We start from the raw sequence: 25,763 nt of genomic DNA, 5'->3' as shown, positions 1-25,763 counted from the left end.
CTCCAGCCTCTCTGTTGTGGCTCCTGAGACAACCAGCCCTATCACTGGGCTACATAAATTGGGTGCTGAGAGTTAGCTAGCGTGACCAATCTCCCACTCCTCTTTGACTCTTTAAATGAGAAAATCAGGATGTTGGTTTCTTTTGCTCTCAGAAGAAATGATATTGGGGTGCCTTGCACCAGTAGAGGATTCAGTACTACCAGTTCTGAGTGAGAGAAGGCCTGTTTTGCCACTGGGAGTTAGATGCTTGAATCCTGGAGAGGGGTGAGGTTGTAAGGCCTCCTCTTTTTATTCTCCATGCATTTTAGGGAAGTCAACATGTTTCTGTCTGGCTCTGGAGTCCATGACTGGGAATGAGTCAATGCTGTAATAATAGATTGCTGATTTCAGTGATCTTGCTTTTAATGATGGATTATCTTCTGAAGCGTTAAATAAATTAAATTATATAAATCTATCTTGTCTAAATTCCTTAACATATATGGCTGTCCCTGTCCTCCGTTAAAAAAGTGAAAGAATTATTTAAAATGTATTTTGCATTCTTTTTACTTTAATTTCTAGTTTAGCTATATGTCTTTGCTTCAAAGATTTTTGAAACTGAATGCATATCATTAGGATTCCCATGCAAATTTTTCAGTGAAGGCTGAAGTTCAAAAGAATAAACAGTCTGTCCAGCCACAGGACCTGACTTTGTAAGTGATGAACACAATGCAGCCAAATGCTTCCCTCTGCAGCCCTAATAGGTCTCCAACTCCCATCTGAAGTAGCTTGGAGCTTCTGTTACACAACTGAAAATTTTGAGTAGCTCCACTGACAAATGAATAAAGCCATTAGTGCCCTTGATGAGGATTATATGAAGTATTGCCTGGAGTACCCAGAAAATTTCTTCCAGACATAAGTTCCTGTAATTTATTTTGGATGAAATAGATAAAAATCTAGACAAAAATAGGATTCGTACATCCAAGAATTGACTGCCAGGCTCTTCACAATCAATCCTGCAGTGTTAATAATTCTGTTGTTCTTAAGTTTGAATCAGTGAAACTTTCTAGGTGATTCAGGCAAGCAAAGCAGGAGGCCACAGCCTGTAAATTTTCATGTTAGCATTTTTACTGATCTACAGGATATAATGCTGGCGCTTATAAAATTAATAACTGATAGGCTATTAACTGATAGGCTTAATAACTGATAGGCTTATGAAAATAATAACTGATAACAAAACGCTTCCGCTCTGCATGATAGAGACTTGGTGAGGCAACTCTTAGTTGAAATTATGCAAGCATCCAATGTAGTGCTTCAGTGAGGTGAAAATATATCATATACACACATCTGTTGGTAGGCCAAAAGGGTGTGTAAGAAAGTCAGCCATCTGTTATTTCACTCGAGCATTTATTCTAAAGGAAGCAAAGAAAAGTCTATCTATCTGATTTGGAGCAGCACCTAAATAAAGAGAAATAGCTCCCAGAAAGATGAGAATATTTCAGGGCACCTGTTTGTGAGAGAGCTCCAGGACAATCCTTCAGTTCATAGCACTGCATTACTAGGAACACATCAAGGATGGGAGGAATTTTGGAGGAGAGCAATGAGACTACTATAAGGCAAGAGGGAAGTTTAAATTATGAAGTTTATGAAGTTTAAGTGTTAAAATAAAGGTCCAGAGAGTACCAGCCTGAGGAAAAAAGATATGGGATGCCATACGTTTTGTGAAAGAGCTACAGTGATTAATTGGCAGTGAGAGTCTGAATATCATTGATGAGCCTAGGGAGAGTCTATGTAACTCCTCTTCAGTCTTTGCAGAGTCAGCAATTGCTGCTCTTTTGGGGGAAAAAGGAGCTTCTTCAGCCCAGCAATGTTTGCAATGTCTGCAGAAATTCAAAGAGCCCTCTGCAAAATCAGGAGGAATTAAATAGTAATGGTGTCCTTTCAGATTATTTACCTCTAAAAGTGTAGAATGGCTTTAGTTGGTTTTCTGGTGCCTCCCCTCTCTCTAGTAGTATGCAACAGGAACTGAGGTCCCACAGCAACTTATGAGGGTGAAGTCCTTAGGTAGGCTTCCTACTTATTTCTAATGAAAAACTATGCTGATAAATCCCAACTCAATACTGGCTCTGAAGATTTCTCCTGAGTCTTTGTTCAACACATCCAGACATCCTGCCCTTGACAAATGCTGCCACTTGACAAACTACCTTCTACCAGCACAGGCCTACCTTGTCATTAACAGCTGCTTCTATCTGACCTTTTAATTATCTTGACACAGGATGTGCCATTCTTTTAAGACCTTGTTAACATATTGACTCTTGATCTTGCAAATATAGCATCTCTTTACAATGCAGAGAATGTGCCCAAGCAACCTGCCTAAAAATTACTCTTTCAGTAGGTGTTGGACTGAAAATTTAGGAGGAACTGCTTGCTGCCACTCAAGAGGGAGTTCACCAGCCCACTCTCCCTGAAAGCTAGTTGAAGTAAGACACCATAATGTCAGTTGAAAATGTCTGGCACCAGTAAGTTACAGCCTGTAAGCATGAATTTTGAGCTAGTTTTTCCATACATACAGTATTAAAAATACCACCCCCATATTAGCTACTTTACCAAGAAGAAAAAAGAAATTGAACCTTATGAATTACATTACATTCGCATCTTTTCTCAGGCACAAAATAAGCTTGCTCAACACAGCAGTCATTTATTAATTTTAAATGTCCCTATGCAAATGAGTTTCCTGGAATAAGATAACATCCACTTTCCTTTTTGAAAATAATCTAGTGCTTTTTATGTTTGAGATGACAGCAAGATGTCCTATACACTTGGAAAAAAAAAGTATTGCACTCTGTCTCTTGCAGCAGTGTATCGTAATTATTCAGCCTGCTGCCATAATTAATAATAGAAACTAATGAATTAAGACACTAATAATCCCCAGATGTTCAGAGAACAAAATACTTTAAGCTTGTCAGCATATATATGTGGGCTATGCTATATATGTTAAAGTTCTCTCTGAATTTTTGAAATCCAAATGTACTTATATTTACAAAGTCTGTGAATGTATCTTCATTATTTGAGAAGATTGCTTGAAATTAGGCAACTTGTTAATCTTTTTTCCCGTACATAACAAGACTACTTGTCTATTCAAAACTAAGTGTAACTTTTTGTCTTACCCTTCTTTGTTTTTTCGCTGGTCATAGTCTGTCCGTAGTCATTGGCTAAGCACAGGTGCCTTCCCCTGCAGACTGTATAGACCCCTAACACCTGAGGCCCGTACATAGAAGAGTAGGTGCTACTAGGTAGCTACTGCAATACAGGATGCAATATAATCCAAAAGCAGCACAGCAATACAAGTAGACACCAGTAACCATTGCTCACATGACTGAAAGAGAACAGCCAGCAATATTAGCCAGGCTGAAAGAGAACAGAAAAAATGCCACGTAGGCTGAAGTGTTTCTCCAAACCAGCATTTTCTCAATGTTCAGGTGCTCGCATTGGAAGACTCACAATACCTCGCTGAGGCTACCATTTCGTCCACGGAGTTAAAGGTCAGAACAGACTGTTGACTCACTTTGCCTGACCTCCTCTACCTCCTCACCATCACGTTTCATCCATTTACCCCTAACAAGGCCTTTGGTAAAAGCAGCGGTCGTCGTTGTTTAAAGCAGATCTTTCAAAAATACAGCCACATTTGATTTGAGGACATCAAGAGATGACAAATCGACCTCGTCTTTCAGCAGTTTCGCAGAGTGGTTAATCCCTGCGTGTTAAAGGTGCTTGCCTGCTTTTTAGTTAGACACGATGTGGCCTCAGCTTCTAGCCACTGGTGCCTGTTACACTTTTGACTGCTAAATTAAAAAGGTCTTCAGCTCCCCTTATTGTCTCTCTGTTAACTGTAATCAAGGCACCTCTCAATACTTTTGTGGATAAACTACAGGGATTGGGCTTTTTAAGGCTATCACCGTAAGGGTGTTATCTCCAGGCCTGGAATTATTTTTACGGCTGTGATTTAATGATGTGGGGCCCTACTGTGGATTTATCAAAGCTCTGGGTAAAGGGGGCCTTACAGTTTGTGCTTTCTTCTTTTGTTCCAGGATTGAATAAATCTCCATGAACTCCATTCCTAGAATAGATTAAATCCTTCTTTGTGCTAACTCAGCTATTCTCTGGTTTTTGGCACGCAGTTGATGTTCCTTTCACTCTGATCCCCTATATAAGAGAAGTGCTAGTGGCCCCGTCGGAGCTGCTTTCCCCCTGTTCAGAAACCAGCCATACAGGGAGTTCCTGTAAAGGAATAAAGTAGTAGTCTTTCTCTTGTGTATGATCTCCTCAGGCAGCTCATGACAGAGCCCTTAGAGGATGAGTGAATCTTCTTATTATTGTAATTCCATGTTGAAAAAGAGTTGGTGTCAGTTTAGAGATTTGTAAGGTTCTCTCCAATTAGGCTGGGTGCCTGAAGGCAGAGACAAGACTACTGTATCTACCACACGTGGCACAGCACGAGCAGAGCCGATTTCACCACTTCTGTGAGAAATTCCCCTCAATGGCTAAAAGGGTGGTTCACTTTCCATGCCAATGATAGAGGTGTTTGAAAATTCACAGCGGGACCAAGTCCTCCCCTCTAAAAAGAACAGAGCTATGGTTGAGAGCTGCAATTTACTCTTTAATACCAAATTAAACAGCGATGGAAATATCATCCAAATATGTGGATGTTAGAGGCAGAAGATGCTTCTTCCCGTGACAAAACCACGTCTCCTTCACAGTGAACAAAGGAGGCATGGACCTGTAGAATGAGGCAGAGGGTGGCTAGGAGGGATAATTATCTAGGAAGCAGGTAACACCATATCCTCCACTTTCAGCCCCATCTCCGGAGGCCCAAGCCAGTGCGTCTGCAGAAAGAGGTTCTTTGGCGCTCTGCATCTAGCAGAGGCAGCGTCTGGGCTGGGCGGCAGCGTATTGGTTTTGGAGGGCTGTCTCGTGCAGCACTTACCAACATATTTAACACCAAAACCAAACAACAGTTATTCCGAAGTGTTCCTAGTCTAACATGCAGTGATACAGCAATATTAGTTAACATAGTTAAGTAGTAATTAAGGAACAAAACTTGCAAAACTTGACCCAGTGGTATCCTGCTGTTTCTACTTTGTGTACTCCTATCCAATTTCTATATCAAAGCTGCCTTGCTACTGCAGAATTCAGAGAGCAGCTTATTTATATGTAGATGCCGCTATATGACATTTTGAAATGCCATACATTTGCATATGAAGGTTCCACTTTATTTTCTCTTTGAGTAAACAGAGTCTGCTCTGACTCCAGAGCAATGTTTTAACTAAAGCAGTACTTTCTGAGAAAGACCTTCCTTAAAATTCTTTAAAAAACCTAAAACAACCATTATAACTTAGCAGCCTAGGCTATCGGTAATGTTTGTGGGCATGTATTTTGATTTACAGCTGCACCTTTGATACCAAGCAGAGCAGGGAGAGCAAAACTGCGAGACCTTAAGATTCCATATAAAATGGTTAGAGATAATCCGCAATATAAATCGATATTTGCAAATAGACCTCAGACATACGACGGAAGCTTGTGGTCATCCTAAAAAAAGGCTATGGGTCACATTCATTATAACTATGAAGATGGTATTGATTTTTGTCACTGATCTTCCACCGAAAATAAGTGCAAGAGCTTATTCCAAGAGCTGTTTGGGGACCCCGAAACTGCAAATCCAAAACTAAACTGAAACCTTACATAACACTGTGAAAGCCAAGTGGACATTATATATTCAGCTTTTTCTTCAAAGAAAGATAAGGCTGAAGCAGATGGCATGTGGGCAAAGTTTCAACCTGAATACATTGCCTTCTAAAAACCAATAGTGCTAGGAAAATATCTAAATTTCATTTCACAAGGCAGATGAACCTGCTACCTGTACATTAAAGGAGCCGCCCTTCTATCGCCTGACCTGGGCCCTTGAGCTGCACGTTACAAAGGAGCTGGGATAGCTTCAAACAGTAATGTTTTTACTGAAAAACAAAAATATCAACATCCTTCACATACAAACTAGTATGAATATTATGAATTATGAATACACAGACTGAGCCTCGGCTTCACACACGTTTGCACTGTGATACACTGCCAAGGGTATAAGCTGAAGGAAACGGTATTTCCTTGTCACCACGAAGCGTGGAAGTGTTGATATCACTAAAAGTGGAGCGCAGAGTAACCAGAAATCAGCTGCCAGTTCTGCCATAAATCGGCCCTGCTCTACGGGAGTGAGCAGATCTCCTCCAGCCCGCCGAGGCTCGGCCCGGCTGCCCTGCAGGCAAACACCGGGGTAGTGATGAAGCACCCCCTCGAGCGACCCTTCGCAGCCTGCTGACCTGGAGAAGATGGCAGAAGGTGACTTCCTAACAGCAGCAACAGGGAGGTTCCTTCAGGGAGAACAACGCCCACGTAGTCACTTTTAACCACGCTGCAATTTTGTTCTTTGTAGCTTATGGAGTTTCATCCATCTGCCATGTGGTTTCTAAAGGACTTCATTTCCTCCCTCCCCCAGATTGGTAGATAGCATCAAATATGACAAATTAGATGAGGTGCCAGAAAGCTGATAAATACTTTTGATATGACCCTAAAAATAGTGAAGGGATATTTGTACCCTTCTGACACTTTTCTAGCAGTAGATGGATATGTATGACCTAAGTTTTAAGATGGGCGTCAAGAATATTGATGTGTGGAGGGAGTAAGATCATTTTGCTGGCACTGCCACAGGGGACAGTTTGCATGATTAACGATGTTTCCTGCATTTCTTGCTCTCAGAAGAAGTGTGAGCATGGGGTGGGGGGGTGGTTTTTTTTTTTTATCTCATGGGCTTTTGGTGCCTACGGGATAAAAAGGAATGTGGTTGCAAAGGCAACCACAGCTTTGACCACCTAGGATATGCTCTCTCCTCCTTGAGGGTGATGAAATGGCAGCAAAAAGGTGCCCAGTGGGACTGTGCTTGGCTGACTGGCATGGGTCTCATGCCACAGCAGATGTGACCTTGCCTTCCACCCGTGACTTCTGAACTGCTCTGAAGGACTATATGCAAGGCACAGAGAGCTGGAAGAAAAAGGGGAATTAAATTGTCTGAGGACGTATTTCATAAACACAGTGAGGTAAAATGCATAGCATGGATCCAAAGGAAGAAAATGACCCATTGCATAAGAGTTATAAACAATGCTTTCAGTGCAGATTTGTTCCGAAGGACTAGTAAACAAAAGAACATTTTAGTGCCCTAAGTTATAGCTTTGCAATTGTCTCCAGGCTGATATGTGCTCCATACGTGGCTGAGTCCAGAGTGTTTCCTAGGTGCACACCCTGCAAACTCAATTTAGGATTTCCTACCCATCTCTCGAATGTGCAAGTCAAACTCCATTTGTCCCTCTCCTCTCCAACCCCTTCAATAATGCAGATTCCAAAGGCCTCAGATTCACACATAGGATCCAAATGTCCTCAAGTTTTACCCTCACTGGCACCTCAGAAAGGGGCTGGCAGGAATGTTAATATTGATGCAACTGGTGGCTCTTCCAGGTCTTAAGGACTATGCTGGTAACAATTGCTGTGGACTAACAAAGCATATTTTTCTCTTTGTATGGAGATGTGCTTATCATCTGCATTTACCTGATTATATTCATGGGAACACATACATACGTAGCAAGAATCTGCATTTTCCATCAATCTTTGCTCTGTCTCTTCAGCTATGTGAGTGGTTTTCACTGACAGAAAGATTGGGCAATCAATGAAACAAAACAGGAGCTTCATTTTGAGAAAGTGCTACAAATAAAAGCATACCCTAATCCAATTACTAGGCTGTCCCCTAATTTCCAGTAGGAACTCCAGGTCTGAATGGATTGTTTTCTGCTGAGATCAATGAATGGCATAAAGCAGTATTTGAAAAGGTCTCACACTTATTTTTAGGCTTGCCAGCATGATGTTACAAGAATTTACTGTCTGGTTGCACACTTCACACAAACTCAAAAAATTACAATTGAAAGAGAATATGAATGGCAAAACTGTCACCGAGTTTTGATTGCAAGCAAAAAAATGGAAAGGTTAGCTGAAGTATGTGACAGAATGGACAAATAGGTCAGAGATGCCATTTTGGCCACAAGGTGTTTTCTTCAATCCTTCTGACAGCCTGAAGGTTTCACAGCCCTAGTTATGCACTAACTTTATGTTCAGTTTTGATTACTTGTAGTGGTCTTTTGTTTTTTTTTTTTTTTGGGGGGGGGTGCATGTCAGTAAGGGGCTGCCAAGCTTGAGTGTGACACCCATGCAGCCCCTTCCTGCCTTTTTCTTTCAGGTAGCACCTGTGTTTGTAAAACTCTGCCACCTAAGAGAATTAATCCAGGAAACTGAAGAAAGAGCAGCAGAATCTGGGGGAAGTATGGATAAGAAAACACAAGACTGAAGTAAAAATATATATTCCCTATATATGGAACTCAAAGACAGAAAAATTGTATAGGATTGTTTCAACTGGCATCAGAGGGCACTGAAACATTGCAGCATGCTCAGCATTGACAGAAATGTTGAGGAACTCCCTTGAAAGCAGGTGCACAAGAGGCTGCCGGCAGCACGGCGTCCTGGGGGTCTGGCTGCTGCGGGACCCCAAGTCTCTGGCTGCAATCGCAAGTAAAGACAGCGCAGCGACGGGGACAAGCAACGCATCCTCCGGGGCCACCTGCCTGTGGGGAGGGCTGAAACTATTGGTCCATTGGTCATCTGAGAGGGGATGAAGGATGGTTTTTGGTCGGCTCCCAAGGGAAATGCCACAGCAATACGGAAGTGCCACAGTCAGCTCATGGAGAGACCCGCCAGTTCAGAGCTGCAGGTTTTGAGCAGTGAGCAGCATGAGAGCCACCGGCGAGAGTGGACGAGACGCGGGGTTGTCTTGGCACATACGGACAGGCCTGCTAAAGCATGAGAGATGAAGCCCACCGTAAGGGCTGGCCAAGAAACGCCCCAGCGGGGACAGAGCCCTGGGAAGGGGCTTGGCGTGCAGCAACACCAGCGCGCGTGAAAAAGCCTGCTGCCACAAGGGAGGATAGCAGGTATTGGCACCCTGCCTGAAGCACGTGCCTGGCAAACCCCCTGCGCCACCCTTGCTTATTTTAGCTACCAGAGCTTGACCCTAAATGGCCCATGAGTAGTCACTCAGAGGTATGTCCAACGTTGACTAAAAAGCTTGTTTTCAGCGATGCTTTTCACTGCTTTTGTTCAGGTTATTTAGCAAAGAAAAGTAAATACATTTTATTGGCATGTTGCAAAACTGTGGTCACTCCGCCGTACAAATGAAAGCATTGCACTTTCTGAGGGATGAATGCTACTCAGTTTGCTAGCCTCTGTTTTTATTCACGTGTCTCCTGAGAGCTGCTTTATAAAGCTGTGACAGTTATGGATCCATATGGATCTACAGCTTTGCTTTCTCTATCTGCTCTGTTCTATTGTTAAAATCTGTCTTTTGTGGTGGCTAAGAGCTTCAGTTTTTAGCAGACTATAATTTAGAAGTTTCAGCTAAGCAATGATTAGCTCAATATGCTTCCTTTTCCATGCACTTATTATTCCCAATTTTAAGTATAGAAGAAAATGTTAAAACAATATAAAATGCTACTGCAGCAAAAACTGTTATAATTTTTTACCTATTTTACCAAAGACACACCTTGTTTCTCATCTGCTTTGAAACTGTGCAATGACAAGACAAAGTTGAAATCTTCTCTTCAGAAAGCCCGTATCTCCCCCCTCCGGCTACATGTCAATGCGTTTTAGTTTGACACAACACACAGCACAGAGCTCACCCTGCTATTTCTTTCCATAAAGACTAGAGTAGTTTCTGTACATCACAGAGGTGCTGAAATTCATCAGTGGTCACAAAACCCATTTTGAAGCATAGCCAGAAAGTCTATTAAGAACGTCTTTTTTATAAATGAATACCTGCACTTACTATTTTTATGCGCACACATGCATCATTATTGTCTTATGTAACTGCCACAGAAGTGAGCTGTGGCGATAGCATCTGTGTAAATAAAGGGATCACTACTTTATCTCAGCACTCATTCTTAACACTAATATTCAAAGTGGGAGAAGCTGAATGGAAAAGAAAGGGCAATTTCTGGAGATGGAAAATTTAATAAGAATAAAAATGGATGAAAAAGCTGTATGGAGAAATCACGAAGCCATTAAATTCAATGGCAATGCTCCCACTAGCTTTAATGAGGCCAGAATTTTACCTACTGCCTCTTTAAATCTTATTCACTCTTATAACAGTATTTTAAACCAAACAGCTGACATCCTTCTGCCCAGCCAAGGCCCTTTAAATCACTGAAATGCAGGATGGAAAAAAAAAATTTGCAGTGCCAGATGTGTCTAAAAACAGTCACAGTTCTTGTTGAGGCAAGCTGCAGAAAATGTTTAGCTGATATGCTGGCTGACAAAATGCTAATAGTTTATCAGTTTCAATATTATGGACTAATAACAAGCCCTTCCATAACTACTTCATTTGCAGAGCACAGAGACAGGCTAGACTTATGTTACTTGATTTTAGAATGATATTTTTATTTAATCCTTTCCCATCACAGCTAGATAGAAGTACACTTCCAATATTAAATGAAATTGTAAATGAAATACCCTGGGGAGGAGGTGTTCTTCATGTACACTTGACACAGCTTTAAAGCACAGACAAAATAGAAGAGGGAGATTAAAATAATGAGGAAGGTTTTAATTTTTTTTCTTCTTGAAATATATTTCACTATTATGTAATGCTGCCAAAAATGGATAAGGCTGGTCATTGCAGCAGCAGGCAAAGAAGTGCGTTCCAATTCAGTGCTGATAAAATTACAAAATGCACTGCCACTGATCATATAATAGCACATTTTGCTTACAGCAATGAATACACTAAACTGATGCATGTTTCTTTAAGAAATAAGAAAAGAACAGGTATGTTGCATTGCTGAAATCATTAGTGCGAGATACAGCTTTTAGCAGATATATAGGAAGAAAAGGAGTGGAACCAATCAAAAGTGAAATCACCAAAATGAAGACCATGTGGCAAGATATTTGTCCGTATGTTCTCTACTGAAATCTATTCAACTGGGCAAAAATTGCTTCTTTCCTCCATATAGTCTAATTCTTAAGGTCTATTAAAAATAAACAAATGTACCAATTTCTTCTTTTCTTCCCCAAGCATATTTCTTTTCATTCCACCAGATGCATTTATAATTCCTGAATCTAGGTTAAAGTCTTATTTATCTTAGGCTCAGGTTGCCACTCTACATGTCTGCATGATCAGATTATCTTGTGTTTGTGTTGTAATTCGACAAGATGATGTTTCCATCAGTTCCAAGTAGCAATTTTCCTTAGTGTAAAACTAATTTATTTCAACTGTCACATGCTTTCATCTCCTAATATTCTGATATCTAACATTTCAAGAAGAATGCCAAAATATCCCATGAAACAAAATTTTGAAGAAATTCATTTTATGAATATTTCAAAATATTTATTTTCATTTCAGACTAGATCAAACACAAATAGTAAAATGCTGATGTTTCCTGAAAATGGATATTCCAAAACATGATTCTAACTTTAATTTTCAGATCCTTGGGAAGACTCTGTAATTCCTAGTAGCATATTTTCAGAAACAAGACCTAAAATAGAGCTGCTAGACATAAAAATATACTGTGGTGCTCCTTAATATCCATTAACTAATTCAAACTAGTGTTGTGGATGGCAGACAGCTGCTGTGCACCATCTTGAACAGCATCCTGCCAGGACAACCCATGAGCTAAGCAAAGCGACTGAAAGCAGGAGGAAGGCCAGAACCAAGGGTTAGCAAAATTCCTCCCTGATTCCAGAGAACAGAACTAATTTTCCCAGCCTATTCCTTGGGAAAGGTTAACAGAGGCTTATCTCAGATACTTCTTTTCATTTTGTGGTGGGAAGGGCACAGTGGGAATGGTCCAGAAGGGAGAGAAGATGTCATCAGAGGGAAATGCCTTCACCAGGAAAAGAAGATGGGGAAAGGCCAAATAACGCGTGTATCCACAGTCTTTATGGAATGCGAACGACGTGCCGATATCTAGACCGACGTCTGAAACAACGCCTCAGCTGAAATGGAGACTGAAACCCAGTCATCATAACAGGACACCAAGCGTTCAGAGTGAGGCATGCCACCGCCCTGCATCACAGTAAGTATCAGACATGTCTACAGACACTTTGAGCAGTTCTAGGACCACTTCTGTCCTTCCTGTTTTCCAGGAGAACTGGACTGTAGGGTTTTTTTAAACACCAAAGGGAAAAATATCTAATCTTCTGCAGCTTGTGGTATGAAGAGGGATTGTGTCTGTCTGCAGTAAATTTAAGTATGGATCTGGGAAAGCCAAATTGCGGCCATTGTGGCCAGATTCCTCCTGCATTGTTAGCTGGAGTTAATACAGAGTTCTGTTATTTAACGCTGATATAGCTTAAAGGAGGGACCTGCAAGAAGGGGGTATCTTGTATAAGAGGTGGCAAAGACACAGTATTAACTAGATGCCACACTGTGATTTACTTGGATATAAAATAACCTTTTCCTTGATAGCAGTAAAACTTTTCAGAAGGCACAGATACTCCATGAGGCCAAGCATTACGGTGTATCTTGCAAATTCCATGTATACGCGGCAGTTTTATAGTGGTTGTAGGTCATGTTGCTGTTTCTTCATTTCCATATGCCTCTTGAAAACAAAGGCTTGGAAAAAGAAATTCTGGGAGCATAATAGCTAGCGTGACTGGGGACAATGAAACTGTTTTTCTGAGGGTCCCATCCTGCATTAATTGTTTCTGGGTAACCCTTACCTGGTCCTATTTAGAAAAAAAGATATCCGGCTAAAGACAACTTGAGAAATCAAGAACATTTCAAGTTGTGCCAAGGTGAGCTGAGTTTTTGGAACCGCGTTTTTATGTGTAAGAAGAAAAGTCTACTTTTTCTGCAAGCTCTTCCCCTCTTTGAGCTTATTCACCCTTCTGAGCAATACACAGATACCGGTCAAAAGCAGAGGACAAAAAGATTAGTGGGTATTTAAAGGTTCTGATTTGCTTAAGAATATGGATTTCTACATTCCAAATAAGATCAAATATATATAAATGTTACATGATGTTTTTATGGACTGGGACTCAAACAGAAGCGTCTGTAGGAACGCTTATGTGCTCTTAGGTCTGCTCATCTGTATTGCAAATACCTTTTCTGTGTTTACCCATAACTGTTAACAGAGCGTAAAGTCACAGAGGACTGGTTACGTGATACTATAAGGAGAACGCAACGACTAAGATACAGTAACGGGAAAGTAGAAAAAGTGGAAACCAGTGTTTGTAGCAAGATTTATGAATCCTGCACAGTTGTAATGTAAACCCCAGAGGGGAAAAAATACTTGCATTACCAATTCTGTTCCCCACCCCCAAATCTTGATGAAATGTGACCCCTTAATTCATTTCCAGGACTTAAACATTTGAGGCAAGCTACTTACACTGTAATAGCCTGGGCCAACTTGTATTTATTAGGCTGCCCATGCCAATATTGGTGTTACAGGTTGGTGCTTGCTTTTTCTTTTTATTTCCTACAGATCAAATTCTTATCCCGGACATGCTGCATTTTCAGATTAGTGTGCTTGTGCAGAAAGCAAACAGCTTTCATTACAGTGCTCATTGCAACATTACTGAATTTGTTTATTATGGAAAGAAAGCATAAACCAGTTCTGTGACTTTCTGTTCACATTCATCAGTGACAAAATTAAGGGCTAAGCTTTAAAGGCACAAAGGGAAATGCTACTTGAGCCCCATAAGGCTGGGTAAAGAGATGTCTAGCAGTTCACCTGAGAACTAATTTTTAATGCTAACAATTACTGGTTCCATGTGCATGACACTGGGAAGTCCTAAGTGCTGAAAAGACACAGTTCCTCTCATTATAAAACAAAAAACCAAAACCTCCCAAAACAGGGCACATTTTACCAAGCTTGTCATACGCAATTCAAAGTTACAGAAAAACTCATATTTTGTGAGGTATCCTCTTGAGGCTGGCAGATTAAATGAGCAATATTTCTCACTCCCCATGGCTTATTTTTAAAATCTCCAAAAGCCTATTTTCATTTTACACGCTCCTCAGGAAAAGACCATTAGGAGCGAGCGTTGTTAAAACACGTTGTGGAGCTGGAGTGCTCCAGCTTCCTTCCTGGCAGAGGACTTGTTTGTGAAGCCATTATGCGACCTCTACCTCAGTAGGCCTGTTTCCTCTTACAAAAGAGTTGTGTAGATTTAAGTAAGATGGAGCCAAGCAGTATCTAAAGATACTTAAGTGTTCTACATAAAAAAACACTATATACAACTATTACTCGTCTTGAAATATCCTACAGCTCCCTGCAGCTCCCATATCTGGAAAATTCCAATGATGTCCCAGTTTTCCACATTTTTAAAAGAAAGCATCCAGCTCTCCTGATGACACAGAAAGATGCAGGAGTGGGGGGACCTTCTGCACTCCACCTTTTGAAAGCCAGGAAGTTAAACTACAGAAAGAAGCAGCTGCAATCTTTCATTTAAAAAAGCTCCCAGGCCAAGTGAAGGTTTGGGGACCAAGTGCGTAGGTGTGCTACTCACACTTCAGTTCCAAAGCAGCAGACGGTAAGATTTATTAACCTACCAGCTGGCCTCTACCTTCACTCTTTTATTTTCTTCAGGTTATGAACAACAGTGGAGGAGCTGAAAGGCAGTAAATGGGCTAGAGACCACTGTGCTATCAGAACATGAAGATCTTTCTCTAACCTTCAAAAACCATTCAAGAGAGCCCCTGAATAGGAGTAGTGTTCTGGTATGTGTTTTATAGCACTACATAAATTAAACGAAACTACAGCAAAGTTGTTATGTCCTAGAAAAGGCTATACTACTTTCCATGACAGTAAATGTTTGCTTGATTTTTAAAGCCTTCAGATTCCATGCAAACAGTTGAGACATTTGCTCTGCAGAAACTCCCTATTCTGTCATCCATCCAAAATGTAATCTAATTTCCACATAAGGCAAAGGAAGCATTGGGTCCGTGGAAAATCATCAGCATCTAGTAATTGATTCTTCACTGGATATGAATCTGGAATTGTTACTTGAAAAATATCAAAACAGCAACTTTTTTAGAATGCCAGATATATTCAGGTATGGCGATAATCAAACAGTGATTAACCAAAAAAACCCAATTTAGTAAATGTTATTTTACATTCAGATTCATATGCCTAGAAGCCTGAGTACACCACTTGATCATCTGATCTGACCTATGTCTCAGAGGCCCCAATTTGAGTGTTCTGTCTTCAGCTTTCAGCCATTAACTTTGTTACCTTTTTTCCAGATAAACTAGTAACTGCTGTCGTCTGCCTTTGAAAATACTTCTATATTATAAACAAAACCCCTCTCAAAGATACTGCTCCCTATTCCAGAGATCCATGCTGCATTTTCTGTTTGTAGATACACACTTTTCCATTTGGCTCTTTTAAAGCGCATTTTGCCTGAAAAGGCCAAAGGGATCCCAAATGTTCGGAGTGACTCTGGCGTCACTGTTATTGCCTAAGTTCTCATTCTTTGCATCACCTGAAAATTTTGCTGTTGGCATTTTTATATTTACCTCAAAATTCCTGAAGACAAAACTGAGTTCAGGTACAAAACTAACATGATGGTTCCCCTTAGTCAGATAAGATTGTAATACAAATAATAGAAAGCATCAGTAACGTAAGCTCATTCTAAGGAGGGCTATCATCACTTGTAGTAGACCTGTGTCAAGACAGGTAACTCAAGATCATGTCACCAGAAAACCTTTCCTCCAAGATTGAATTTATGATCTCGTCCTTGAGCTCCTCTATCAGACTATATGCCAACACCCCTTCTGCATTTGCTCTCCATTTGTCGGGAAACAAGGAAACACATTTTCCCTTGCTTCTTCCTGCCACATACCTGGGCAACTGTCACTTCAGATTATTCTCTGCCCTTAGTTTGCTGTTCTGTTCATTTGCTTAGTGTCTTGTCTCCTCACACCATACAGATTGTATCAATCTATGAATTTGCTTTCTGGTTATACTGGTGGCTCCAGCCTCCATCTTCTCAGTGGATTACCATACCTCTTGTATGGCTGTTCTTGTTGTGACAGCCCCTCATTATAGACTGAATGAAGCTTTCCCCAATGCTAATCATTTGCTAAAAGATCAACTCTGTTTTACTTTTAGGAAATTTTTTCTATCAGGATTAGGTAGGCAAGACAGGACTAAAATGCCTTCTCCACCTGATTCTATTGTGAAATTATTTTATATGTTGGGACCAGCTCTGTTCTTACATTGTCTTGATTTTATATGCCTTAGACTTCAGTCATATGTAGACACCTACATTTCTGAATGATCTTAAAGGACACATGTGGCACGGTATGTTCACATCTCCCAGAGGGAGATGGCCTGATTGCTTTCCTCAAGTCACAGGCCAAAAGAAAGAAAATTCTATGGCTTGAGATACAACCTATATTGGCATTTTTGTTTGTTTTGTAGAGGACTTCTGTTGCCTTTTGTGGACTTCTACTGTGAATAAACCCTATGCAAAATTTAATAAAAACTTGTACTTGTAAAAGTAACCAATAATTAAATCAACATTTAAAAGCTTTCTATTTTTAAGAAATGTATCATTTACATTGTATTTGTACTCTTAAATGCCAGGAATGTGTGTGCATAAATGTGTGAGTGCATGTGGAAGTCTTAGCTAAACAGCATTCACCCAGTCTTGCAGCTGTTAAAATATTATTTTTTTTTCAATTTTAAGTGATTTGATGGAAAAGCAGAGACATTTTCTAAACAATGTATTTGTTTAGTGTGACAACCTCTGACTTGGAGTCTGTGAAATTGAAAGCCAAGGAAATCTGCATATGCAAAGATGCAATTTTCCTAGCGTTTTTATAAAGCTGCGGATGAGAAATGGTTTCTCTCTATTTATGATGGAAGCACGGTGTTCAGCTCTATGTCTCACTTGCTAATTCCTTTAAGAAGAAAAGAAAGCCTGGTTCACAAAGGCAGAGTAAAACTACTTGATAGTTTATATCCCAGAACTAAGCTGTAGGGCTTTACTGTTTTTCACCAGTTTAGGAAATGGCTGACATGGTAGGAGATACAAAATTAAATTTAAAGGGACAATGTCAAGTGGTTTAGACTCAAAATTTGACCTACTTTGAAAATGTTACAATCTGGAGAAGGAATCTCCTCTGAATTCCTAATACGTATATTATTCCTGAAATTAAAAAGAAATAGTCATTGTTTATATGCAAATTCAGTGCCACTGTTGTTCTGCTTCTTGGGTCCTATTGAGGGACAGCTACAGTCAGTGAAGATGATTTTGACTGAATTCAGTGGGCCCTGGATCAAGCCTGTGAAGAAAGGACTGCATCATATACCAGTGCTTCCTACATGTTTTGGATGACCAAACATGTAAGTGATCATCAGTGGAGCACTGTCAATTCTCAGCGTTTTCTTTAATAAGAATGGTTTGTTCTCCCATTCAAAGGGATTATAAGTTAATGATGCAGAGTGTCTTGCTTTGGTAAAGTTTTAAGATATTCTTTTTTTTCATATATAAATATTGTGCTATATTTATTTTGAAAAAGGCATGGTCAAAGACTCTTCTTTATCCTTGGAGTGGAAGATATGTGGCAGTTCTTGTGGTCTTCTTCCCAGGCTTGGCCCAGCCAAGGGAAGATCATGCACTGACACAGGTGGATTTTGCCCTGTTTGGTGAATCATTCAGTTTGCTTCGGTAACACAGCTATCTGCCAGATTATACTTCCAAGCACTTGACGTATACCTAGGAACCCAGGCCCAGTGACATGAAAGAGCCTGGAAAAGAGCTGAGAGTGTGGACTAGACTTGAAATCCCAGGGGAAACCAGTGGGGAGAGCAGGCAACAGCTTCCCCTGCCACAGGTGACGGGCAAACACAGCTTTTTGTGCTCCTTTGAGTGTCCCAAACGCAGCTACACTGGCCCAGCAAGGCCACCTTGCTGCGAGCCAGCTGAGAAGCAGTGATGGCGTGAGGGACAGAGGCCACATCACTGTCTGCGAGTGGGAGCCTCCAAACCCATCGGGACTGCAAAAGGCATTATTTGAGGCTGCTGTCATGTGAGAACTTGCTGCTAGCAAGGAATCCAAGAATATGGATCAAACCGACCATTTGTGGATGTGTATTTTTCACCAAGGGAGACTATCATGGCTGAAACCTACTCAATGTCTTTTTCCCCTTTTCATCAGCTTCACTGTGTGGCTGGTGTTCAGCTTCTGAGACTTGATCTAATCAATGATTATATGGGGAGTTTTGTCTGGCTTGGAAGATCATATTATTGAATAGCTCTATCAAATTTGTCAGTGTCTTTACTGACAATTTTCATGAATATATAACACTGAAATATGGCTCATCCATACTGACTTATTCTTTATAGTGCTCAAAATGGCTTGGAAAAAAAAATCTCTGTAATTCACTAATGAAAAAGGATAAAATCAGTAAGGGGTATAATTGCTACTATCCAGATCTTAAGAAGGGATTATAAGTATTGAAGAATAAAAATAAATAGGCAAATGAATAAACAAGATGAAAACTCCTTGATTGCCTAGACTCTGAAAGTACTATACTATGCAAAAATGCCACCAAAACTGCAAACTTTTTTACATATATAATGGAAAAATTCCAAAAAACATCAGTTGCAGGGCTTTCATCTCAGATACTACAATCTAAAACATGTATTACACTTAAAGTGTTTAAAAATGTTCTTTCACAGAAATTGTGAGATGAAGTACATTTCTATTGGATTTGATGGAAAAATCCCAGTCATTCATTCATTGACTAAAACTAGATCTTATTTTACAAACTTGATAAACACCAACAATCTGATAGAAAGAGTGAAAAATCCCCTGAAGTCTGGCAAATACTTTGGTGTTTCAGAAAAATGAGAGATGCCAGGGTTGTGCAAATGCAGACAGACAGACACGCAGGCGCACGGAGATGCTGTGCTAACGCTTATTGCATATGCAGTCATGGCAACAGCGGCCTGGTACGCTGGGAGACGTGGACATTGTCGGGGAATGGCCACCTCCTGCAAGCTCATTCTTCCTGCATTCATTTTGTGGAAAACAGGCCATTTCATTTTCATGCGTCTTTGAGACTACTTGGGCATTTCCAGTATTAGAATAAATCTTGCCTGCATAAAATAAGAGTCCTTAAAAAAAAAGTAAACTTTAATGTGAAGATTAATGCTCCAAAGGAATGAATACTCTCAGTTTTGCAAACTGAAAGATTCATGCATTTATTAATAAGGATCAATGGGCCTGAAAGAAGACAGGAGGGAGCAAAGACACTGATTGAACAGACAGTATTAATAGTTCAGTATGAAAAAAATCAGATGAGTGTTAGGGACTTGTGGCTATTCTCAAAGCTGCTGCCCTTCTGGGACCCCACAGATGAGTGTGCAGGGGTGTTTATGGAAAAACCTGTACCATTTAGTTACCACAGTCTTTACAAAGAGCATTTGGCACTGCTGGATTAGGATAATTGACAACATCAGTTATGACCACTGCTATTTTCTCCCTTGGGAAAGTCAGTTCATTTGAGTCAGTGTTTTTAAAAGCACATAGTGCTCTCGGGCTCAGCGATTCTTAGTGGCATTAGTACTAGAACAAAGGTATTCTCTGGAAACGCTCTGGTTTGGAGATACTACTTCAGAAGCACAATGATTTTTTTCATACAAAGCTCTCTATAGCCAGGGCAGCATTTCCCTTCCAAGGAGATATTAAGGTGAGAAAAAAGAAATATATACAATGTTCCTCTAACAATCATAATCAAACAGTTCTGCACTTCAGCGAACATGAGGATGGCATGGAGCTTCCTGTTTGGCAAATGCTGAAGTCTGAATGTCCACTGAGCCTCAGTTTTACATTGCTGTCTTCCATTTGACTAACAACTTACTAAAGGCTGGAGTTGTTAGAGCTTTTTTTCTCCTCAGTGGTTGCTTTTCCCTAGGGTTACCCAGAGGGGATATGCCACAAACATGTGGGGAAACTGGAGGCATGCAGATTGCTCTACATGAACTTGCCAGATTTCAAGCTACATGCAGTTACCATATGTAAATATCAAAAAGTAGGCAAGAATAAGATTTAAGTGCACAAAAAGAAGCTGCATCGTCAGCTGGTGGAAACTAGTGTGGTTCAGGTTAAATCAATGGATGATATGAGATGAACTCAGCCTAGGGTATACAGTCTCACTCACTGCCCTCGAGAACCCCAAAGTCCTTCAGAGTTTGAATCGTAACAGGAGCCTCTAGGAATTAGTTTTTAAGGTATAATGTCCTTCTGTACTAAACAGACACTTACTAGGTAAGACTGATGATTCAGGATGCTTACATTTCTCCCATGGATCTAGGCGACTTAGGTGCCTTGTGCCTTGGGGCTGGGTAATGTTGGGACCGCTTTAATTAAGAAAGCAATGGCTTTTCTTCTTGGCCAGCACTTTCAGCTCCACAGGCCCCCATCACTTTCTCTCCCTGTACCATCTGTTCCCTTACTCCTTCAGACCACTTGGCACTTCCTGAAGTTTGGAGACCATCTCCATTACAGACTCATTCATTTGCATCTTACCTCTGCCCTTCTCCTTGCAGAACAACCCAATTTCTTCTTGTGTTCCCTGCTCAACTTCTAACCTCTGACAACTCTTTGCTGCAGTCGATTTTCTTCTCAGAACCGCTGCCCACTGTCTCTCCCTTCTAGCGTGGGCAGAAATCTCACATCCTTCCTGACCAAGAGCTGTTCTCTTCCTCCTGCCTACTTATGATCTGAAGGTGCCTTCTGTGCTCCTCTTCCTTCACGACCCATGCCTTTGCTTTCTCTCGTATGCTCTTTTCCCTTGTCATTACTGTTATTTCCCACTCCTCCCTAATCCTCAGCCTGTCCTTCCTCCCTTTTTGTTACCACTCATTTCCTTCTTAAATGTGCTGTCTCCTCACTCTAGGTGATGTGGTTCACTGCCATCCTACAGCTAAACTACCAGACAGTAGCAGTGTATGTACGATATGTTGCACAACATTTAAAAAGGGGCTGCAGCCCTTATTTTTGACTTAGAGACTCCAGCGCTCTCCTCAGTTCTATAGCAAGGAAGATAAAGGATTTAACACAACACTGTTACTTGCCCTTATTTCTAATTAAAAAAAAAATCATTTTGGTCTACTTTGCTGTGTCTCTTACCTGCCACAAGATACAACCTCAGCCCTTCCAGCTTTTTAAGAAAAATGACTGCTGCCTCCCAGGAAAAAGCTAAGGGTAACCAAAGGTTTTGGGGAAAGAAATTGAAGACTTTTCTTTCTTGGCATGAGTCTCTCTTCACTCATGGAAGGGCTCCTTGTCAATGGGAAATATCTGGACCATGACACATCTTTGCTCCTTTGAAAATTAATCTAGGCATTCACTTTCTATAGAAAAGTCCAGCCATGCTGTTTTCATTCTACAGTTACCCCCTATCGCTACCACTCCTCTGGTTCACTCAGCCATAATTTTTTCATATCTATATGCTTTAATCATCATGCATCATTTTTAAGTAGGAACAGAACAATCATTTTCTAACTCTTGGGTATTCTATCAACGCAGAGATGTTAAGCACAAAGCACCCTCACAACAGATGACCAGCTGAATTAACCAATGCCAAAGCATTCTTACTGTAAGAAATGTTAAGACCTGCCACGCAATCAGCTGGATTTCACCTAAACCATGCAGCAAGCTCCTCAGGTAAATCCAGTGATTCACAGCTAAAAAGTACTCTCTCTAAATACCTATTTTCAAAATACAAAAATATCACAAACTTAAGCCATGCATACATCATCTGATGCATTTTCACAATACCTTCTCAAATGCTTGAATTCTCAGTTTATGCTGTGAATATTTGCACACGTGTGCACACAAACACACACACACACTTATTCTTAAATCAATGGTCCTAGATAAAGGGTGTAAAAAAAATCCCAAAAGAAAATTCAGTAAAGAAAACCTCACTAGCATTCACAAGTTTTTAATTTTAAATGCCATATAGGACTATTCAGCCGTTATATTTTACTGTAGCTTCTAAATAAATTAAAGCCATTTATCACTTTAAAAAAACATTTTAAGAACCTTATTAACTTTATAGTCAAACACAGACAGGTAATATTATCTATTATGGCAACGTTTCATAGTGCCACAGCTGTGCTGCACTGTGCTTTGTATTTTCACTTTCTTATGTCTGTATATCTCTCAAAAATATGCAAACCTTTATGCACTGCAATTCAATAACTTTAATATCCCCTAATTCCGGCAATTAGTTTACAACATTTATTATTTCCACTATCAAAACAAGTGTTTTATGTCCAGAATATCTGTACATTGATAAAAACAGAAGAGGCCAATTGTTAAGAAGAAGGATCATTTCTAGCTAAAGAAACAGCAATGAGAACACAATGTGCTTTTCTATAGTAAATATACAAAAGCATATTAGAAGATGAGGACATCTCATCTTAGCAAACAGAAGAGAAAAGTGACTTACATAGTTTTGGCAAATTGTGATTCTCACAGAAAAGGAACCGTACCTGCATAATCTGTTCTTGCGTAATGCCCATCTTCAGATTTTGTAGTTGTTGTTGTATTATCTGTGTTAAAAGAAATATGTTGAATTGCTTTGGGAGTCCTGTATTAGATGCAGAATATAGCCTAGTTGCCACTGCCAGGCAAACACAGCTTTGCTTCCACGCACAGCATCACTGCTGGCTGAAAGGCTCCCTTGGGCCTGACAGGTGAAAACAGCAGGATCAAGCTTTCTGGAATGAAACACGAAACCTCGTCCATTAAGAAAACACTTTTTTCTGACAATATGTGATAACGGATTGCAGCTAGGATAAATACACCAGTATAAAGAAGGAGTTGTGATTTCTGCTCTATTTGAAGTAATTGGGGAGTTTTAATATGCACCCTGAAATGAACTGTCAGGTACGGTGGTTAACTTTAAAGACATAGTAATAAAGTAGAACGTCTTTAATACAAAGGTATAGTACGGCCTTGTAAGTAGATGTACTGAGGATTTATAGGTCAGAAGCTAAGGGGAAAAAAGCTATTAAGAGTCTGAGCCTCAATAGACTCAGATTTTCTTCATTTTTATTTTAGAACAAAATAGAGTTTTTAAAGTCAACTCGAGTTACACATGTGATATAGCAGTCTATGAGCTGCGCACTGAGGAACACGGCATTCATGGAGAAACACAGCAAATCTTAAGCTGGCATCAATGTAATTCCCTTCTTAGGAGGGCAGGGTACCTTTGGCATCACGGATCCAGCCAAGGTTGCATGGGAAACAAGCACCAGTACAGCTCTGGGGAGCGATTCTTTGGCCTCCAAAGATTGCTTTGTGCTGCTCCGGTTGAGGGATGGAGAAAAGACCCATTCTGGGTGGCAAAATGTATCTACAGGGGCTCTCGGGCCATTCTTCCGCAACTCCTACATGGAGGGTGAACCTGGGCAAAGCTCTGAGTAAGGTGCTCTTGACACAATATAAGGAGCCTGATTCTGATTCCAGTCCACGGCTGGATAGTGCCCTGCCACTGTGTGCAAGGTGTGGGAAGAGTTACAAACACTGCTTTTCATGCCTGGCTTGGTATCTCTACCGTGGAGGGCTCTGCCCCCTCTCTCAGTCTGCATTCTGCAATGTAAATTACAAGATCTAATGGAAATGTAAGAAGTGCCAAATAAGAAGCCAGCTCCAGTTCCTTTCTTTCTGAACAAAAATTGAAAACATTCTTTGAAATGAGTTTTGTTATGAGCGTTACCTTGACATCGACCCAAAGACATGACTTCAATTTTCTCCTGTTTCTGGCATGATGCCTCTTTGATTTGACATGCATTATCATAAGATTTCCCGTCGGAAGCACAAAGAGGATTGAAGTTGGTTTGAGAACAGTCAATGTTGCACACACACCTGAAAAGACAAAAAAAAGGCTAATATGAGAAAGTTTTTTCATGATATCATAAATAAATCTCAAAAATAAAAGTGTTTTTGTTTCCTTTTTGTACAATGCAAATCAGAATGGAATTGGAAAATTCTGTCAAAAGGTCATTTGTATTTCCGGATGGAAATGAAATACTGGGAGAGGGGGCAGACAGAAAAGAAAAGTGAGCAAAAGGAAAGATAAAATGAGAATTATACATGGAAAACTAAATCATATCATTATCAAATGTAGTTTTCTATAAACCGAAGAACATCCAAGCAGATCTGTAGATATTGCCCTGTTGAAATCAAAGAAGCCACAAAATTTGCCTCTGTTGAGGTGCTGCCCACCATATGTAACACTGCATAAGTGTGGTTTTGTATTGATTTATGATTTAATCCTGATAATAATTACGGTAGCTATAGACACTCTGGACGTAAAAGTCCGATGCTGAAGACACATCTCATGCTACTGGAATAAAACCACCTGCTGAAACTGAGATTGACACTAATGTTGCAATTGTATTCTTTTCCGTGCCTAGAAGTGGTGCGATTATTCCCCTGCACCTGTATATGATGCAGGGAGCACGTATATTAAAATGGAGGAATGCTGCTTTCAGGGGTGCACAGGCATTTTCTAAAGCACTTAATAATGCAGCAGCCTAAAAGCCTTGCCCACTTGTCTCTGTGAAGCCAGGTAAACAGGCCTGTGCTGAGCTCCCGGTTAGCTGCTACCGTTCCCTGAGCCAGTGACATCAAAGCTTGCTTGAGCTGCCCTGCTGCCATGTACATTTTCTGTTTCCTTGTGCCCAGCCTCTCTGGCTCCAGCTCTCCTTAATCTCTTCATTTCCAGAGCCTTACTTTTGCCTCCTTTTCCAGCCCAAGAAATGCTGACCCTGGCCACAAGCTGCTCACAGGAACAGCCGCATTTCAGAGGGAAACAGAGCACTCAAGGAATCTCTTTCGTGAAACAGGGGCTGAAGGAGTAACTTATCCACACGAGGGTGCAAGTGACAGACTGGAAAGACGTCGATAACCAAACCTTAGGCCCAGGATTCAGGAAGAGACCAGGCTAGGCAAGGAGAACCGGGGCTACACCTGTACTAGCAGAGAGTACACCCCAACAGGAGTGCGTCGTCAGACAGACTGTTTTTTTCAGAGCACCCGATTCAAACACTGCATGTGTCTCAGGGTGTTTGATGTCAGACCAGCCCCAGACCAGAGCTAAAGCCTCTAGCAGTGGCAGCGCACTAGGAATCCAGCTAGTGAGCTCCCAGGCTGCTCCCTGGTGTGAACCAAAAGCACGTGAGCACGGCTGGGGATTTGTGTCAAAAGTGTGCTCCTGGTCTGAACTAACATGCTAACGTGGACACATCTTGAGCTGGGCAAGCCTCACCGTTGTTCAGAAGATGGAGAGGCTTAATTACTGCCACCAACACCAGGCGGCAGCTTTCTTCTCTAGGTTTCTCCTATTTCGTTACCATGTCAGACACCCTTGGGCAACAGCAAGGAAAAGGCGTGCTCATCTTCAGCCCTCCAACCATCCCGTATAACAGACAGCTCGGCCTCAGCAATGCTCACATTAACACCAATGCGATTCTGCGCGGGGACAATGCCAGAGGTCTAACCTGGCAGCTGCCGCAGCTCTTCTGAGCGTGTAATTGTGCACATGCTGTTATCTAAACTCTTCCTGGCTCTTTCTGACATTTAAGGCAAAGCAATGCTACTGATTCTCTATCTCCAGCCCACT

At 40.8% G+C, this 25,763-nt stretch overlaps 1 protein-coding gene across 2 annotated transcripts in view; it reads right to left on the bottom strand.

The window, feature by feature from the left end:
• TMEFF2 (transmembrane protein with EGF like and two follistatin like domains 2) overlaps positions 1-25,763 on the bottom strand; it is a 138,897-nt gene that overhangs the window by 13,582 nt on the left and 99,552 nt on the right. Inside the window, exons 6-7 of one of the 2 annotated variants that reach the window (XM_067298508.1) lie at positions 23,856-24,004; positions 22,627-22,686 (exon numbers count right to left, since the gene is read on the bottom strand). In XM_067298508.1, coding sequence (XP_067154609.1) covers positions 22,627-22,686; positions 23,856-24,004 — 209 coding nt within the window. The remainder of the gene's footprint in view (positions 1-22,626; positions 22,687-23,855; positions 24,005-25,763) is intronic. The other variant, XM_067298509.1, reaches the window with a different exon arrangement.

This window comes from Apteryx mantelli, chromosome 6 (genome assembly GCF_036417845.1).
Source record: "Apteryx mantelli isolate bAptMan1 chromosome 6, bAptMan1.hap1, whole genome shotgun sequence".
NCBI classification, from domain to species: Eukaryota; Metazoa; Chordata; class Aves; order Apterygiformes; family Apterygidae; genus Apteryx; species Apteryx mantelli.
The sequence above is the reverse complement of the archived record's forward strand: the minus strand, read 5'-3'. Positions and strand labels throughout refer to the sequence as shown.